This window comes from Thalassophryne amazonica, chromosome 7 (genome assembly GCF_902500255.1).
Source record: "Thalassophryne amazonica chromosome 7, fThaAma1.1, whole genome shotgun sequence".
In the NCBI taxonomy this organism is placed as follows: domain Eukaryota; kingdom Metazoa; phylum Chordata; class Actinopteri; order Batrachoidiformes; family Batrachoididae; genus Thalassophryne; species Thalassophryne amazonica.
The window spans coordinates 65,839,245-65,859,504 of NC_047109.1; the positions used below are offsets into that span (position 1 = coordinate 65,839,245).

The 20,260-nt window shown below is 39.6% G+C and overlaps 1 protein-coding gene and 1 long non-coding RNA gene across 2 annotated transcripts in view; one reads left to right on the top strand and one right to left on the bottom strand.

The window, feature by feature from the left end:
• The window catches only part of sema6e (sema domain, transmembrane domain (TM), and cytoplasmic domain, (semaphorin) 6E), a 197,817-nt gene that overhangs the window by 42,481 nt on the left and 135,076 nt on the right, over positions 1 to 20,260 (bottom strand). Inside the window, 2 exon segments of the mRNA XM_034174361.1 lie at positions 8,005 to 8,055; positions 10,054 to 10,109. Coding sequence (XP_034030252.1) covers positions 8,005 to 8,055; positions 10,054 to 10,109 — 107 coding nt within the window.
• On the top strand, positions 9,944 to 20,182 carry LOC117514070. Its single transcript, XR_004561793.1, has 3 exons — positions 9,944 to 9,955; positions 13,203 to 13,206; positions 19,942 to 20,182. It is a non-coding gene; the product is annotated as an uncharacterized LOC117514070 (long non-coding RNA).

A 20,260-nucleotide genomic window follows, 5' to 3' on the forward strand; every position in this document is an offset into this window, starting at 1 on the left:
CAAATTTAAAGCTAAAATTTAGCCCTCCGCAAAACTGTCATCACATCCGGGACGCTGCCGAGACGTCAGGGAAAAGACCCTATCCCAGCATGCATTGCGCGCACCAACTGTAATTTGTGGATTTACGTCAGTTTGCATATGCACCTTTTTCTTGTCTTATACGGAAGGATCTACTTTTTTAAAACTTCATATTGTCTTGCGGCACGTTTGGTGAGTACACATTTCTTTGTACTTGACACCTGCATGAATTTGATCCCTGCACTGCAATTGGTTGTGCCAATGCGTACTGCTTTGTCCCACTTGATGCCACGCTATATAAAATAAAGCCTGTGTCATATCATTTCGTAGCCAATGATGCATTTGCTTCCAGAACCAGGCTGATAAAACCATTTTGTCATCGCTCCCAGAATCACAGAGAAATTATCTACAGCTGCAGGTTGCCTCAGGCTTGTCTTGTCTCAAAGGTAATAATTTTGGTTTTGCTCCCATTTTGTATGAGATGAACTCAAAGATCTAAAACTTTTTCCACATACACAATATCACCATTTCCCTCAAATATTGTTCACAAACCAGTCTAAATCTGTGATAGTGAGCACTTTCCTTTGCTGAGATAATCCATCCCACCTCACAAGTGTGCCATATCAAGATGCTGATTAGACACCATGATTAGTGCACAGGTGTGCCTTAGACTGCCCACAATAAAAGGCCACTCTGAAAGGTGCAGTTTTATCACACAGCACAATGCCACAGATGTCGCAAGATTTGAGGGAGCGTGCAATTGGCATGCTGACAGCAGGAATGTCAACCAGAGCTGTTGCTCGTGTATTGAATGTTCATTTCTCTACCATAAGCCGTCTCCAAAGGCGTTTCAGAGAATTTGGCAGTACATCCAACCAGCCTCGCAACCGCAGACCACGTGTAACCACACCAGCCCAGGACCTCCACATCCAGCATGTTCACCTCCAAGATCGTCTGAGACCAGCCACTCGGACAGCTGCTGAAACAATCGGTTTGCATAACCAAAGAATTTCTGCACAAACTGTCAGAAACCGTCTCAGGGAAGCTCATCTGCATGCTCGTCCTCCTCATCGGGGTCTCGACCTGACTCCAGTTCGTCGTCGTAACCGACTTGAGTGGGCAAATGCTCACATTCACTGGCATTTGGCATGTTGGAGAGGTGTTCTCTTCACGGATGATGCGAAGGAGATGTGTTGCACTGCATGAGGCAAATGGTGGTCACACCAGATACTGACTGGTATCCCCCCCAATAAAACAAAACTGCACCTTTCAGAGTGGCCTTTTATTGTGGGCAGTCTAAGGCACACCTGTGCGCTAATCATGGTGTCTAATCAGCATCTTGATATGGCACACCTGTGAGGTGGGATGGATTATGTCAGCAAAGGAGAAGTGCTCACTATCACAGATTTCGACTGGTTTGTGAACAATATTTGAGGGAAATGGTGATATTGTGTATGTGGAAAAAGTTTTAGATCTTTGAGTTCATCTCATACAAAATGGGAGCAAAACCAAAAGTGTTGCGTTTATATTTTTGTTGAGTATATATCATAATGAATTGGTAAAACAGTTGCATTTTCATACCTTCTTATGAGTTAGATAATATATCTGTTATGTTTATTATAGATGTAACATCTCTTCATAATCTAATTTCAGATTTGGTGGCCTGCGCGCAATTACATGCAGTGTTTTTGAATAGGTTGCGCAATGTTCACGACTAGTTCACGCGAATTGCAAATTTATGTGTGCCAGAAATTTTGAAAATTTTGCCCACTGACGTAGCCGTGCACAGTCACGCACAGTTTACAACAGTTTATGAGGTGTTTGCGCACTGTTATGCAGGATTGCGTGATTGTGCAGGGATCACATTCCTGCAAGTGTCAAGGTGGCTTTTGTCTCATCTGACCATAACCTTGTCCATGTGGGCAGCTAAAAATTTCAGTCTAGCTTAAAGGTGTTGATTTTGGAGTACGGGCTTCTTTTTTGATTGGAACCCTCTCACAGTGACACTAGTGGTGTTCCAGCAGTTTCCAGTTCATGGTAACCCTGAACCTTCGTGGTTCCTGGGTTGTTTCTGAACATCCTAGCCAATCATCTGAGGGTGACAGTTTGGGTCTTCTTCCAGACCTTGGCAAAGTGGTGACACATCTGACTAATTTGTACTTATGTACAATTGTTTGAACTGATGATCTTGCCGTTGTCGTTGTTTAGAAATGGCTCCAAGAGACCTTCCCGACTTGTTAAAATCTACAGGTCAAGTCACATTCTGACAGACAGAGCAAAAGGATTTGTTACATACTTTAATATTTTGTTCATTGGTAAATTCTTCAGTATCATGTGGAGTTGGGGCGCTAATGGACAGATGATGTCGCATTTCGATGGAGTTCTATGCTGAGAAGAAGTATTTTCCCAGTTTATAGAAAAATATGCTGTATTTGAGCAGAGTTTAGCAATCTAAAAGCATGATGTCATGTTTCCTCACTTGAACTCCACTGCATCTCCTTGCTGAGAGGGAGACAGAGAGAGAGCGAGAGTATGACACAGAGAGAGAGTGGGAGAGACAGAAGGAGACACACACATACAGCACTGTCTATTTCTTCAAGACATGTACAGCAGCTGTGCTTACTGTGTCGGTCCTTTCTCCAGTTGTTGAGGTCTTCTGACCAATCAGAATGCCAGAATGAACCGTCAGACAGCCGCAGGAAAAATTAATGACATGCAGAGGACAAAGTGGCAAACAAATGTGCAAGTAACAAGAAAGTTTTCCACTTGATCTCCGTTCAAAGTTTTGAACATGCACAAAACTTTCTGATGAACTTGGCAGACATCAGCTGACAAGGAACACATTTTGTGAATAGTAAAAGGACTTTTTTCAGACAAAAATGAACGCAAATTATAGAATCAGTTCCTCATATGTTTTGTTGATCACAGTGTGACTGGGACAAAAAAATTCTCCTTGTTAGACTTCTCGGAATTCCTTAGACCTTCCCATTGTTCTGAGTATTAGTCAGTCCAGTGAGTGCTGTCAAACACATCCTTTTCACTACTGGAAAGAGATACTACCAGTTGTAGCCAATCATGATCTAGTCTTAGACGGTGTCACATTAAAAGACACTGTAGAACCTTCAGCACCATTTATTAAAAGATTTAAATGAATGTATGTATATATTTGAGCTTCTATGTGTAATTTTGATCTTGTCTGGATGAGAAAAGATCCAAAATAAATTAAAAATTGTGCAACCAATTCTTGTTTTTAAAGTCATTCATGATGCTGCACAATCATTCCATGTTTACAAAAGAACAGTTCAAGGACATCATTAACAGCCCAAAATTACCATGACATTCATGCCCAAGATGAGTGTATGTAATTGTCTGACCACAAGTGTATGCCAAAGAAATTTGTGTCCAAGTTAAATATAAAGTATGTAGTAAAATAGAAAGTAGAAAGTTTTAAGAGAGGCAACTCCTTTTCCAGAGAATATTAGTCACATTACTTATTACTTCAGGATTAATATAACCTGAGGTAATTTATACAGATCATTTTATAGAAGGTTAAAAGGAGCCCTGAACATGCACTTAGTAAAAGTACATTGGCGCATTTGGATGGGATTCAAGAAAAATAAACAAACAAACAAAAACTAAGGAACTGTGGTAATAATTACTTTCCCCCACTTCCCCATATAAAATGAACCACCTCTGAATTGGGCTTATGTGTGGTTTGTTCAAAAACCTTTCTGGAAAAAACTGTTTGTGTATTTGAGTGCAATAGCATTACCAATTGGGCAAATGCCTAGTTTTCAAACTTTTATAATTTGCTGACTACAAAACAAGTACATTGTCTGTCAGGACCCTTACCAAACTAAGCAAACCCCTCAAAAGCTGATCAGCTACAACCACTGTTAAAACACCTCTGCACTGGTGCTCAGTTTTTTCACAGATAAATGGTGATAAGTGGCGGTGGCTGGCTAACAATAATGGATTTCATCACAGCTTTTTCTACTACCTCAATTGAGTCATTTCACAGCCACCTTGGGGGAAACCAGCAAATAATATGATGACCACATTTGGAATCCTTTTAAGCACTTGCTACAAAACATACTGGGCATTGTCCAACATATTTATTTTGAAGACAATGCTCATTCACGCTTATTGTATTATTAACTCTTTGCTGTCCTTGAGGTGCTGTGTGGATCATACCGCTACTAGCTTAAACTATTGTGCTCATAAGCCAACTATGATGTTAACATTCTGCAGAGCACTCATTCTTCCTCTCACTGCGTGCCAGTTGACAGCATTCAGTCTAAATGAGGTGCCCCGTCAGTTTGCCATCTGCGCCAGGAAAATTAAAACTGTACACTTGGGGGGTTAAGCTCTGGAACCACTGGACAATAGCCCCAGGACATTATTATTAGTTTGGTTTATCACAATTGTGTTATTCTGAGTGTGCAGCTACACCCAGAATGTTTATTCTCTTCTGGGTTGAGAAAGTTAAATATTTGATTACATATGCAGGTGGCCATTTGTCTCATGCTTGTCCTTCTGTTTGTCATGATTCTTTGGGTGACAGAAAAGGAGAAGAAAGAAAACGTCCTTGCCTTTGGTGTGTTTTTGAATTGGGAGCAGAACCCCCATGTGTGGTAACAGCTTTGTTTAGCATATGGAGCGTTTTATTATCTGGGAAAGCTACTAACTGATCTTGAGTGCAATGACTTAAAAGGCTTTTTGTGTGATTCTGTGGGGGGGGGGGGGGGGGGGGGGGGACCTACAGAAGTTGAAAACAACAGAGACAGAATTTGACTGGGTTGAGAACTTCAAATGGAGCAGTGAGGCATGAGAGGGGTAAGTGCCCTGTAGGATTAAGCAGTAGGTTTGCTCATCAAGTCTTTCCACTGACTGAGTGGTAATTCATCCGGCGGTGAGGCTTTACACACGAGCAAGGCAGTGTCGAGGTGTCTGACAAAGCCTCTGGCAGACCAAGTGGTCTCTGTTCTGTCAAAGAAATGGCGAAGCAAGATCAATTCCTCTGCGGAGCCATAATGGCCGACATATCTCGACATGATAGGTTCAGTGCTGATATTAATCACCGTTTTTGACGAACTGCCACTGTGGCAATGGAACTCCATTTGGACGAGTTTAAAAACACCCCCAAATTTGAAGAGATACTACACTGCGGCTCAATGCAAACCTTATCGCAAAAAATAAAACAAAACCCACAACCACGTTTTAATTTTTACACTGTTAGAAAACTGTCATGATACCACCACTTCAATCTTATCTAAAAGCTGGCCAGTCTGGAGGCATTTCTGTTTCCATTCTGGCCATGCTAGAAGCTGCACAGTGTCGCTGAGGGGGAGTAATGAGACGTGACAAGGATGATGATCCTTCTTGATACAGGGCATTAGGCGGACCAGCCTGCAGAGCTTGTGGCCTGTCAAAAGAGTGATGCTGCTGCTGTTTCAGACAAAGGCTTTAATATTTAAGCTAACTGAAAGAGAGGGAGAGGTGGCATTGACCATTTCTCCGCCACAGTAAATTTGTAACGGTTCACGTAGCCAACATAGAAATATTTACATTTTGGACATTTAACTGCATACATATAGTTTGATGAAGGGTAAGTAACAGTAAAAAAACAAGTGTCCTGAGCTTATGTGCGTCTCTAAGGACTTGTTTAACTATCACAAAGATAGTTTTTTTTGCCTGTCAGTGTGTATAAAAATAAGAAGCAAATATGTGCCTTGGTAGTTTCTTACCAACAAGTGATTGACAGTAGTCACTGTGCAGCGGCAGATATATTGTCATGCAACGAGAAGTGCGACTGGATGTAGAGATTATTGAAGAAAAAAAAACCTTCACGTGTACTCTGCATTTCTGCTGTAAAAAAGTGATCTCACTCCTCATGGAAACATCTGACAATTCTATGTGCCTCTAATCAAGAAGTAAATGTTGTATTACAATAAGTCATCTCCTCATTTGGTGCTTCAGTGGTGGGATTTTGGAGCATTAGTTATCATATGAGCCAGATATGTCTGACAGTCGGTCATCTGTGTTGGGACATACTGACTGTTACGGACATAATGTGACAACACTGACATAAATTTGCAGACTCACAAAAGCACTCGGTGAGCCTTCACATCCCGTGGAATGAGGTTCTGTCTATCTTGAAAAGCCACTCCCATCACAACAAAAATCATCAGACGATTGGATGATTACTCAGATCAACTTTGTGTTTGCCCACCAATAAAGCGGGGATCTGTGCAACTTTGCAGCAATTTCAGAGTATGATGGCATGTTATTTGTGTAACTTTGTTCCAGTACATCTGGAAGCATCAACTCATTTATTCAGATTTTTCATTTAAGCGACCATTTCGTTCGGTTGAGATCAAAACATATAATTTGCATGCCAGGCACTTTACTGGCAAATATTTTCAGAACTATACAACGGCAACACTTACACAAAAAAGCTCCAACTCTTATTCCCACCTCCCCTTAGGCCCACTGGTTTCGGTTCATCCTAGTACAGTGCAAAAATCAACTGTTTCACTTTCAGAGCAGTGTAATCATGTTGGGAAATTGAACAAAGGAGAAAAAGAATTATCCAACAGGAAATTCATCATGAACTCAAGAACTAAAAGAAAAAAGATTGGAACACAGACAATTGTTTCCTTCTGTGTTTTAGTTAACATGACTGCACCTGAATGCAATTTTTGTTTTTTTTGTCCACCTTCATGACAGCAAAACCAGGCAACATGATTTTTTTTAGAGCTCTTACTCTGCATACACTATACCAGAAGATGTAAAAAACAACAACAACAACAACAACAAAAAACAGGTATGACTTGGAAACCTATCCCAAGGTGGCTTACAGCATCATCAGATTGATTTGTACAATAAGTATCAAAGGAAATGATTGCCCTTTAATCAATGTTTATAGAAATTATATCGTATATTTGGCTCCAACATTATCATGGCCTGTATGCTCTTTTACTTCTTCACCTATCTGTATCATTTGTGGATGTATGACTGTTATTGATTTGTTTGGATTTATGTTGATCAATGTTACAAGCCACTGAATCTGATGAAAAATATGAATACGAGATACTTTGTTTTGTAGCCACCATGACTAACTCTATACATTAGCCATTCTCATTGTTATCTGCTGATTTTAGTCCTCTGATGTACAGAGATTGGAATTTTTACCAGGGGGAGTCGTGGACCCATACACTTTATGCTGCAATTTCTGGATATAACAACTTACACCAATGGGTCTCATGGCCTATACAGGACTTATTTGTTCTTCTTCCAGAAAAAAAATATGAATATATTTAAAAAATACTATACTGCTGATATAGAGCAGTTCTGTAAATGTAGTTTCTACAAATGCAGATTATGTTAACAAATGCCAAGATCTCTTGCTGAGTCACTGGATGTTGTCTATAATATACAGGTCCACTGTATTTCCTTAAATAAAATTAAAGTGTCTTGAACTTTTTTGATTAATTATTCAAGCTTATTGTTGCTTCAGCTTGTCTTTTGTCACCTTTTTTCCTGATACATTTGCAATGAGCAAACTAGCTTAAGTTTGATGCTTTGCCCACTGACTCTCTGTCTCTTATCAGTGTGGAACTTAGTTTTGAGTTTAATCATCATATATCATCATCTTTTCTCACCAACATCACTGCCGAGATCAGAGATATGAACAACAATTGTTCATATCCAAAGCCAGAAGTGCAATCAGTTGATTACAAAGCTGTAGTTTAGCCAAACGTCTTTAGAAGAGAAAACAAAATAACTTTGGTTAATATTAGCATAGTCAAAATGACAGCAATAACATCCAAAATGTGAAAACTTCATACAAACTAGCTGCATGGGTTGTTTCTGTTATTGTAATAAGAATTAGATGAGAGCCTGGGCTCAGCTAGTTTCTAGTCTGTTGGTGCTCAGTGGTCACAAGTTAATTCAGGTCAATAAAAAGAAGAGATGTTCACTGACCATACGCTGAATCTGCTGGTGGGTTTTGCTTGCGAGTGGTCACCAGGACATCTGAAGGAGAAAAAAGGGGTTTGATTGAACAGGCTAGCCATGAATAAAAACACTGGTAAATCAATCTCTGACTCCTCCTGTGTGGTGAGCTGTCCTTGAGCAAGACAATAAACCTGAAAGTGAATTCACAACCCAATAAAATCAGGCCAGTTTAGTGTCAGGAAGCTGGTCCACTTCATCAACGTCTGCCTGTGGTCAGTCAACCATCAAGTTTAAATCTACTTTACATGACAAAAATGACTGAACATTACTAGAGTGACTGAAAAGAATTCTGAATAATTTATGGACAGAAGCAGCTGAAAACAAAAATTACAGTGTTAATGACGATGTAGCTCAAAGTGGCCTATTCTGGAATCCTTTAAGTCACCGTAAAATCTGACCTTCGGCCTAGTTTCCAATTCCGCAATATGGATCAGATACGGCTCAAACTTAGTCTATTCATTAAGAGTGCACCTTGTTAAAAATGAGAGTGATTTACGCAATTTTGATTGAGATGTAATGCAAAATGTACACCAAACGGGCTTTTCAATATTAAATTCAAATGTCCACAAAATCCACAGTCCAGATCAAATCCATATCAAACTTTTTCAGTCGATAAGGATACATAATGCTCTCAAATATGAAAGAAATTTGATCTTTTTTGATGGAGTTATGAATTTTTGAAAATTTATTTAATGTTAAGGGTAGGGATTTTTTTTAATATTACAAGATTTTTCGTGTCTTTTACCTTTACCCTATGACCTTGAAAATTGAGGTCAGTTCTTGCCTATCAGGACATGAATCTTTAGTAAAAAATTCATAACGATATATGAAAAACTGTGGGCTCCAGGCTGCTGACAAACAAACACACAGGGGTGAAAACATAAGCTCCTCCAATTTTGTTGGGGAAGGTAGTAACAAAGGAGTAGTTATTTTACTGAAATGCATGAAGTGGCCACAGACTTTGTTGGAGGACCCCTTTTATTTAATATGAATGCCAATAATTTATGAATATTTTATGCACGTTTGATCCCAATTGGACCATAACTGTAGGAGGAGAAGCAATTTTTGGAATTGCAGACAATGGACAGACAACAGACAGATGGATGTTGTGCCATGTTTGTTTACATGTCGACCTGTGGTAGACTGGCGGCCTGTCCAGTATGTCGCACACCTCTTTCACTATCAGGACTGGCAGTGATGGGGCTAGTAGAGGCTCTAGCTCCACCATGCCCCACCCCCCATATATATATATATATATATATGGGGGGTGGGGCTATGCTGACAGGTGTTGAATGCCCTTAAAACAGACGGTAAATTGACTGCATTTATATAGCACTTTTCCATCTGCATCAGATGCTCAAAGTGCTTTACAATTATGCCTCACATTCACCCATTCACATAAACACACACACACACAGGTGTCAGGGTGCTGCTATGCATGGTGCTCATTACACACTGGGAGCAACTTGGGGATTAAGGACCTTGCCCAAGGTCCCTCAGTGATTTTCAGGTCAGGCTGGGGTTTGAACCGAGGATCCTCTGGTCTCAAACCCAACGCTTAACCACTAGACCATCACCTCCCCACATGGTGACTATTAATATGGTACAATGATAAGGCACAATGTACGAACAAAATGCAGGATAAATTGTTTGGAACATAATACAGCAAGTTTACAAATGGAATGGGAGTCCTACTTGGAAACGTGAAACTCTGTTGCACCTGACAAAATGAAAAGAATAATACTTATTCTCTTAAGGGATGTGCAAGTCTGTTAAAAAAAACAAATGTAAATATCTGTAGCAGAGTTCAATTTTATTCAGTCTGACAATGTGCTGTTATAATGACTGACTCACTCAGCTGTATCTGTCTTATTTGCACATTATTTTCTGTGTTTTCTTTATTTCAGTGAAATATACAGTACAGAATGTGTTATGTCAAGCTAGTGAGGATTTTCATGTTTTCAGTAAAAGCAAAAAAGCAATAAAATAAATGATCTAATAACATTTCCATCTTACCGTGGCAGGTATCAGGATACAGATGGTAGTTCTCCACATCCTGTTCAAACCCACCCCTGAGAAAGACACAGCAACAAAGAGACCCGTCAGTAAATTTGCATCTGTCCATTCATTTCACTCATTGTTTGGTTCTAACAGAGCACCGTCTTGAATCTTTTTCATAGATTTGTATTGTTTATGGCAAATGCTTAGTAACAGGAAGCTAAGTGTACCGTAACAAAATTTCATTTGTTTATTTTTCCCAATTTTTTCTTTTTTGCCTGGCTGAGGTCAGAGTGTCAGCATTTTATATTGTTGCTGCTGGGAAACTGTGATGATTGAGCCTGAAATGAAAATCCATCCTTGGATCCTCTTACAGGGTTGTATATCAGCACTTTCTGGCATTCAGTACAGGCCAGGTGTTATTTTGTGATGAAGTGCTGTAGTTTTCTTTTTGTGTCCTTGCTCTTCTCAATTTGCCTTCTCTGTTCGTACTTCCCAGCTTGTGATTTTCTACATTTTTCTGAATTGACTGTGCAATTTGGTAATTTGGTATACTGAGGCTACTGCTGGCTAAACTGGTCCCTGCAATGTGTCTCCTATGCGAAAATCACTGTATGATTCTGAAAAGTCAGTGTAAATGATTTTTGTTGACTGAGATGGACTGACACCAAAAACGTACCATGGCTCCATATGGAAATAATTAACATATTAAATGCATTTTTAAAAACTTTCTGCATATTCAAACATTAGCAAAGAACATCAATCAAATATTAGAATCATTCTAATTATTATTATTTTTTTATTAATCACCAGTAACTTCCATGAATGCCACAAGAAGGATTTCCACTTATAGATACACTGACACACAAAGAGACAGCAACAATTTATGAAAATGAATGCAAGCAAATAAGCAGCTGAAATTTTTTTATCTTTAAGAAAATCCTTCTTTGTGCCACTCCGCCATGAAGCTGTACATTTGGTCACACAACAGAATAAAGTCACACTATGCACAGTTTCTCCATTCACAACCATCGAAGCCATTGACTCCAGAGTTGTCATGGGAGTCTTGGTGGCTTCCCTCATAGTGTCTTGCAGGGTCATGCCATAGGTATCAAACTGATACCAGAATAGGCCAAGTGAGTACAGATTTTCTTTGCAACCACCCACTCCACAAAGTGATTTGACTGATTATCATCACTTTGATGAGATCGGATGAGTTCGATGAAATTGAAGACCTGAGTGCAAAAAGTACTTCACTCACATTCTTGAAGAAAATAAGCTGTCACCAGTCCTGTAATTCATAGCTAAAGCCTCATTTGATAACAAAAACAAGAGCAATCCAAGATCTCTGACATACGGCAATCTGGATCCAGATCAACTCCAAAATTCAGTGGAGTCTTCCATGCTCCAATATCTATCTGTGGTGCAAATTTGGACAGAATCTTGACGTGATCCTTCAAATCCTATATAAAGTGAAATCCTGATCCAGAATCACCTCCAATATTTAATGGAGTCTTCCATGCCCTAATATCTATAGTGAGGAAAATAAGTATTTGAACACCCTGCGATTTTGCAAGTTCTACCTCTTAGAAATCATGGAGTGGTCTGAAATTTTCATTTTAGGTGCATGTCCCCTGTGAGAGACATAAGCCAAAAAAAAAAAAAAAATCCGGAAATCACAATGTATGATTTCTTTTAATAATTTATTTGCATGTTACTGCTGCAAATAAGTATTTGAACACCTGACAATCAGCAGAAATGTAGGCCCTCAAAGACCTGTTAGTCCGCCTCTAAAAAGTCCACCTCCACTCCACTTATTATTCCAAATTAGAAGCACCTATTTGAGGTCGTTAGCTGCATAAAGACACCTGTCCACCCCACACAATCAGTAAGACTCCAACTACTAACATGGCTAAAAACCAAAGAGCTGTCCAAAGACACCAGAGACAAAATTGGAGACCTCCACAAGGCTGGAAAAGGCTATGGGGCAATTGTCAAGCAGCTTGGTGAAAAAAGATCAACTGTTGGAGCAATTATTAGAAAATGGAAGAAGCTAAATATGACTGTCAGTCTCCCTTGGACTGGGGCTCCATGCAAGATCCCACCTCGTGGCGTATCAATGATCCTAAGAAAGGTGAGGAATCAGCCCAGAACTGCACAGCAGGAGCTGGTCAATGACCTGAAGAGAGCTGGCACCACTGTTTCCAAGGTTACTGTGGGTAATACACTAAGACGTCATGGGTTAAAATCATGCATGGCACGGAAGGTTCCCCTGCTTAAATCAGCACACGTCCAGGCCCGTCTTAAGTTTGCCCATGACCATTTGGATGATCCAGAGGAGTCATGGGAGAAAGTTATGTGGTCAGATGAGACCAAAATAGAACTAAATACTCCACCGAAATAATACACACCAAACACACCAAATAGTTCTCAAATCTCTCAAATACCAAAACTCTAATCGTTGTCTGCATGCCCGAAATGCATGCGTACTCAGTGTTTTTCGTGTTCATATGTTTGCTTTTAATGTATGCGTTCTGTCGCGTGTAGCCCTTGCTGCCTGCATTTTTTTTTTTTTTTTTGTAGAAATGCACTTTAGCACTTTGAGATTTAGCACTTTGAGATTCCATGGAATGTAAAGTGCATTACAAATAAAATGTATTATTATTATTATTATTATTATTATTATTAAATGCGCTCCGTTATCAAAATGGTAAAGCAAACGGCACTCATGTTTCCAGATGTACCCTTGTCAAAGCTGGAACCATTAAGACCACAAAGTTGAGAGTCCTTCTGTGTCCTCCCTCCCATTTCAACTCACAAGCAAACTTAAAGATCCCATTTCTTGTTTCAGTATTGAGAGCAAGACAGAGGGAGGGAGGGGGGGGGAGAGAGAGAGAGAGAGGTAGCCCTCTCTCTCTCTCTCGCCTTTTTTTCAAAACCCTGGTATTTCTGATCACCGTGCACTGTGGCTGTGTGGTTCAAGCAGTCAGTCACAAGCACGCATACGGGTTTGATTACTAGTTCTGATCACACACGCACAGGCACTGTGTACGTGGATCAGACACACACACACTCACGTGCTTCACCTTCTCTCCAGCTGATTCACTGTGGATGAATGCATTCAGTGTTTGGATGTGTTGTAGTGCACATACACGCGCGCACGAAAGGACTGTCTTGTACATAATTAAGGGACTGAAATGTTGTTCAGAAAAGAATGCAGCCATTTGCGATCACACCTCTGTGGATCAAAGCTGTTCACACGCGAATGTCTGCTGCTCCTGAAAGTTTTTCCATATTTGACACATTACAGAAGTCACACTTCTGTAAACTGCCGCCTGGTTTGCACAAACTGAGGCACAGTTCGCGCCGAGAGATCACTGCAGATGACATGAAATATTATGTCGTATCGGCCCACAGAAGCTCCATGGCAATGAGACTGATCGCGCTCCTGCAAAGCCCCCCTGCTGCGAACAAATAGGCACCCTTCAAGGATCGTGTCGGCCCTCAGCAGTTCCACGGCAATGAGCCTGATCGCGCTCCTGCAAAGCCCCCTGCTGCAAACAAATACGCAACCATCAAAGATCACTGCCTCAAAACTTTTGAACCGTCAGACGGTGAAAGGGCCAGCAAGCTCTTCTCTCTGCACGGGCTGGAGGCCAGCAAGCCCTTCAGAGTTCATGGACAGAATGCTGCAGCTCCTGAGAGGACACGGCTGGACGTTTTGTGCAGCACCTCCCTCCTCAGGTGCGCGCATCGCTGGCCAACATCACGATCACGGACTGCCATGCACTGGCGGAGGAGGCCGACAAATTTTTCCTGGCCGGCTAGCACCATGGCATGACAGCAGCCACACTTGCCCATCACACACAGCGGCAGAAGCCACACCACACACCAGCACCGCCCATGGAGGAGCTGCATCTCTCCTCCACAGCCAGGGTTGGGAGGGTTACTTTAAAAAAAATTTTTTGATACAGGTACTAGTTACATGTTGAAAAATGTAATCAGTAACGTAATCCAAGTACCATAATATTAAAGTAATTTAATCTGATTACTTTCAATTACTTCTGGATTACTCCAATATCAAATATGCTAATACAGACAAAAGAAACTAAACAGAAATAGTCTTGACTACATAGTACAGTTTAATAAGCAAAAATAAAACTGTTTCTTTTATATGGCATGCTCTGTTTTACTTCACATTATGAATTAAGAGCACCCACAATATTGTTTTAAACACACCCAGTGTTCACCTGCTAGATTTTCAACAAAAAATGCCAAACAAATGAAGGATAATGAAAACTCAGGTGTGTGCGGATGAATTTGTAATTAAAAGTGGCTTGCAGAACAATCTACAAAACAAAAAAAAGTCTACTACTTGTTCAGTAAATTCGCACCATGTTTAACATATCAGTCCACTTACTGAACTTTCAAAATAAGAACAAAAGCATAATGAAAACCATTAAGTAAATCCTGTCAGTAAGGAGGCGTGGTCACCATTTTAATTCCGGGCAAGTTTGTGATTTGCGTGCATAGAAGTTCAAGAAACAGGTGTAATATGCCAGAAAGCTGCACATGTTGGCAAAGCCACAAACGGAGGAACAAGGGAGACAATATTTCCTTCCATAAGTAAGTGGTTTTGATTCCTCTTGTCACTTTGTCCGTGATATTTGGATGATAAACAGCTGTATGTTTCCTGCCGTACCTGTGTCGCCTGATGACACGGACCATTAACTCTTCACTTATGTCGAGTTCATATTTTCCACTGCTAGACCAATGTCTAGTTAAAATACTTGTCGTTAGTGATTAAAATTGTTCGACGAGACGGGGGATTTTTTTAAATTTGCACCTTAAAATAATGAGATTATAATGACCCGCGCACTGTGCCGCTCACAGTCACACCCACACATAGAGATGTGTACCCACACCATTGACTGAATGAAACTCGGTCAATAAAGGAAAATTGTGTAAAAATATAATATATATATAAATGTACTGTAATGGTTTTAGGAGCTGCGTTGAGCAGCAGCTGCAGGACGCCTCAGCTCAGCAGCTAGAACAGCGCAGATCCGTGTAACTTTCAACACTAATATTTGAGAATGTGTGTGTGTCAGAGTAAGTTTAATACTTTCCTGACATAATTTAATGTAATTTAATTTTACTGGCTCAATATCCAGGTCAAAATGGCATTTTTTAAACACATATTTTGCGAGCATTTTTCTGAGTGTGTTCAGTCGCGGATCTCCATTGAAAATGCATTAACATCCGGGTACTTCATCAATATTTTGCCTGGTTAGGAGACGTCATGTCGCTGTCCATGAAGGGACGTTTTAGTTTCAAAGAAAAAAAAAAATATTATATACAGATAACAGGGTTCTAGATAGGATAAAATTTTAGCGTAGTGGTAATGTCGAGGGAGCGAAGCGACCAGGGGGGGTGCGGAAGGGGGCAGCTTTTGAGAATTTAAGCTAAAAATTGGCCATTCTAGGGGTACCCAAAGGGGAAAAGCCAGGTATAACAGCCCAAGTTCCTTCATCATGTCCAGAAGGCTGGGGAAGTTTGTTGAGTGGGCAATCTCATTCTGAGTTAGCCAGTACATGGCCCTCAGTGAGGCAGTCGGAGTCCGTGGACATTTTTAAGTCAAGACTTAAAACCTATTTTTATTCTCTTTCTTATGAGTAGTTTTTTTATTTTGTTATGTTTTATTCCTTTACTTCTGTTTTTAATTAGGTATTTGATTTTTTATTTTTATTTATTTATTTTAATTTTTTATGTTGAACTGTTCTGTGTGAGGCACCTTGAGATGGCTTTTGTTGTAATTTGGCACTATATAAGCTGATTAAATTGAAATTGAACAACATTTTATTGAGTCTTAAAGTAAATAAATATGAAATTGGTTACTGGATCCTTAAACTCTGGACATAATAAACTCTACATGGTGGATCCTTGATCTCTGGACATAAACAGAAATAAAATCTGTTAGTTTTTGTCAAAAGCATTTCCTTTCAGACATTATTGGCATGAATGTCTTTCCATACCTATGAGCTGAGCTCTTGCAGCTGTGCTGCAGGTCAGGTTTATAAAGAATGCCGGACGTCTCATTTTGGGAGAAAAAAACATTTTAGTCGATTGTAGTTTATTGTCTGTATTGCAACGTTTGTAAGAGGTGTCATTTTAAAGCGGCGATTCGTTTTGAAGTTATTAATTCCAAGCGGACTCTGTCTCAGAGAGACAGAATCAGAGAGCCGCGCACCATTTGAAGCTGTGACAAAACGGAGGCCGATTCTCGTTTCTCGACTGCAACAAGACCAGAGTCCCACTTAGTGACTTTAATCCACACAAAAGTGACTCATGATATTTTAATGGCTTTCAGAGGGGTTAAGAAACAGACTTACCGCTTCTGAAGAGCAGCGAATCAAAGAGCCATGAGCCATTGAATCGAAACATTGCTTCAATTCACGCTTCAAACTGGAGTCGCGCTGCAGAAACGGTTGATTACAGACGCTGTATTGAAAATCGTAACGGTCCAAAATTATAGCGTAACGAGCCGTAACACAAGTTTGAGCTAGCTAGAACCCTGGATAATATCATAAAATGTATTAAAATTGTAAACCTGCAAAGTAATCCCCATGTTTACTAAATATACCTGTAATCTGAATACGTCTTTTTTTCTGTAACTGTAGCGGAATACAGTTACAACCCCTGGCAAAAATTATGGAATCACTGGCCTCGGAGGATGTTCATTCAGTTGTTTAATTTTGTAGAAAAAAAGCAGATCACAGACATGACACAAAACTAAAGTCATTTCAAATGGCAACGTTCTGGCTTTAAGAAACACTATAAGAAATCAGGAAAAAAAATTGTGGCAATCAGTAACGGTTACTTTTTTAGACCAAGCAGAGGGAAAAAAAATATGGAATCACTCAATTCTGAGGAAAAAATTATGCAATCATGAAAAACAAAAGAACGCTCCAATACATCACTAGTATTTTGTTGCACCACCTCTGGCTTTTATAACAGCTTGCAGTCTCTGAGGAATGGACTTAATGAGTGACAAACAGTACTCATCAATCTGGCTCCAACTTTCTCTGATTGCTGTTGCCAGATCAGCTTTGCAGGTTGGAGCCTTGTCATGGACCATTTTCTTCAAATTACCAAAGATTTTCAATTGGATTAAGATCCGGACTATTTGCAGGCCATGACATTGACCCTATGTGTCTTTTTGCAAGGAATGTTTTCACAGTTTTTGCTCTATGGCAAGATGCATTATCATCTTGAAAAATGATTTCATCATCCCCAAACATCCTTTCAATTGATGGGATAAGCAAAGTGTCCAAAATATCAACATAAACTTGTGCATTTATTGATGATATAATGACAGCCATCTCTCCAGTGCCTTTACCTGACATGCAGCCCCATATCATCAATGACTGTGGAAATTTACATGTTCTCTTCAGGCAGTCATCTTTAGAAATCTCATTGGAATGGCACCAAACAAAAGTTCCAGCATCATCACCTTGCCCAATGCAGATTCGAGATTCATCACTGAATATGACTTTCATCCAGTCATCCACAGTCCACGATTGCTTTTCCTTAGCCCATTGTAACCTTGTTTTTTTCTGTTTAGGTGTTAATGATGGCTTTCGTTTAGCTTTTCTGTATGTAAATCCCATTTCCTTTAGGCGGTTTCTTACAGTTCGGTCACAGACGCTGACTCCAGTTTCCTCCCATTCATTCCTCATTTGTTTTGTTGTGCATTTTCGATTTTTGAGACATATTGCTTTAAGTTTTCTGTCTTGACGCTTTGATGTCTTCCTTGGTATACCAGTATGTTTGCCTTTAACAACCTTCCCATGTTGTTTGTATTTGGTCCAGAGTTTAGACACAGCTGACTGTGAACAACCAACATCTTTTGCAACATTGCATGATGATTTACCCTCTTAAGAGTTTGATAATCCTCTCCTTTGTTTCAATTGACATCTCTCGTGTTGGAGCCATGATTCATGTCAGTCCACTTGGTGCAACAGCTCTCCAAGGTGTGATCACTCCTTTTTACATGCAGACTAACGAGCAGATCTGATCTGATGCAGGTGTTAGTTTTGGGGATGAAAATTTACAGGGTGATTCCATAATTTTTTCCTCAGAATTGAGTGATTCCATATTTTTTTCCCTCTGCTTGGTCTAAAAAAGTAACCATTACTGACTGCCAGAATGTTTTTTCCTGATTTCTTATAGTGTTTCTTAAAGCCAGAAAGTTGCCATTTGAAATGACTTTAGTTTTGTGTCATGTCTGTGATCTGCTTTTTTTCTACAAAATTAAACAACTGAATGAACATCCTCCGAGGCCGGTGATTCCATAATTTTTGCCAGGGGTTGTACCTTTTTTTTGTATCCTAATTACGTAATGCTATTACATCTATTCCGTTACTCCCCAAGCCTGTCCACAGTAGCGCTCACAAACCGGCTTCTGCACTGTATGAAAACATTCAGCTGGTCAAACGAAGTTGAACTAAATGCCACATTACAAAAACTAAGCAAACAATATGAAACCATCAACAACGACAGCAAAATGAAATACAGATGAATTGAGGTTTTCGGCAACATTCATTCAAATTTTTCAACAGTATAAAAATCCCGACGAAGTGCCAGCTGCAGGAACAAAGCTGCGCGAAGGTTAAACAATGCCAACGAAAGTCAACGAAAGTCCAGATTTCTTGTTTAGTTTGGGCTTTGTTGCCCTTTGTTAAACGCCATGTGACCAGGCCTTAATAATGATGACTGTATTTGTTATTGAGCTATGTGTTGATTTGAGATATTAATCATTTGACAAAGGAACATGTCCATGAGAATTTGCCAGAGCTCTGGGCAAGTGTCATCTTAAAATAGTTATTTTTGCCCCAACGGTTGATAAATCCAAATATATTTACTTTACACAGAATTAAAAAAGAACCAGAGGTCTGTGACCAAGCTCATAAAGTGGTACCCCCACCCCACACACACACACACACACACACACACTCTGCCATACCAGTAGCATTGTAAATCAATGACAATACATGATTTGTAATGAAACACCTGAATTAACAAACTGGTCAACCTGTGCAAATGTAAGTGATAAATAGGCTGTATTACAAAAACCAAACACCAAAGAAGTCCAATCATCTCCACTTGAAGATGTCAAACCAGAATTATTTTCCTACAAGCACATCTTCATATGGTGTGCTATCCCTGTGTGAAGCTTTGCTGAAATCCACCAAAGGCCTGTTTGACAGTCAGGGTACACATGTATGTGTCACCAGCACCAAAAAAACCAAAGTGGTCACTTTGGTCAAGTTATTCATCCTTATGTAACTGCTGACTGAGGTACTTAAATGCCCAAAGTTTCAGACCTATCAGATGTTTGCATATATCAGCTCACAGATATGATCTGCTATACTTTCTGGAGAGGACTTTTTGACGAAGATAATTGGGTAACACTTTACTTGAAGGTATCATCATAATAGTGACAAAACACTGTCATAACTGTTACATGACAGAGTCATGAATGTGTCATAAACACTATGTCAATGTCATAAATGTTTAGTCATTAAGTGTCATTCAGTTTTTGTAATGACAAGTTGACAAGTTGACATACAACTGAAGACCAAAAAAGCCAAAGACAACTTCTGGTTATGTCGCTTTGATTAATATCAAGTTGTCATATTCAAGACAACCCAAAAAATATCAACTTGTCATTACAAAAATCAAATGACAGTTAATGACAGCAGTCATAAACATTTATGACATTGACATAATGTTTATGACACATTCGTGACTGTGTCATGTAGCACTTATGACAGTGTCATGTCACTATTATGACGATACCTTCAAGTGTAACCGATAATTGCTGTGCAAATTATATAGACTAAGATTAGTGCAATCTACCCATATATATTATCTACTAAAAACAGTTAATGGTAAGCATGTACTCAGAGTATACAACTACTATAGTGTTTCTGCATTCTCAAATAGTGATGGACTATAAGCATTTCAAGAGAGGACAGTTTTTGACAGACGGAGAGTTACACCCCAATATTAAAGACATTTGAGTGAATTAGTTACACATCCTTTTGTGGCATCACAGATAGTGATTACATCTTTCAAACAAAAATGTATTATTCACATAACACTCATGCTTGAGTTTGAAATGCAGTCTATTTCTGGAGAGGACTTTTTTTTATAGACATTT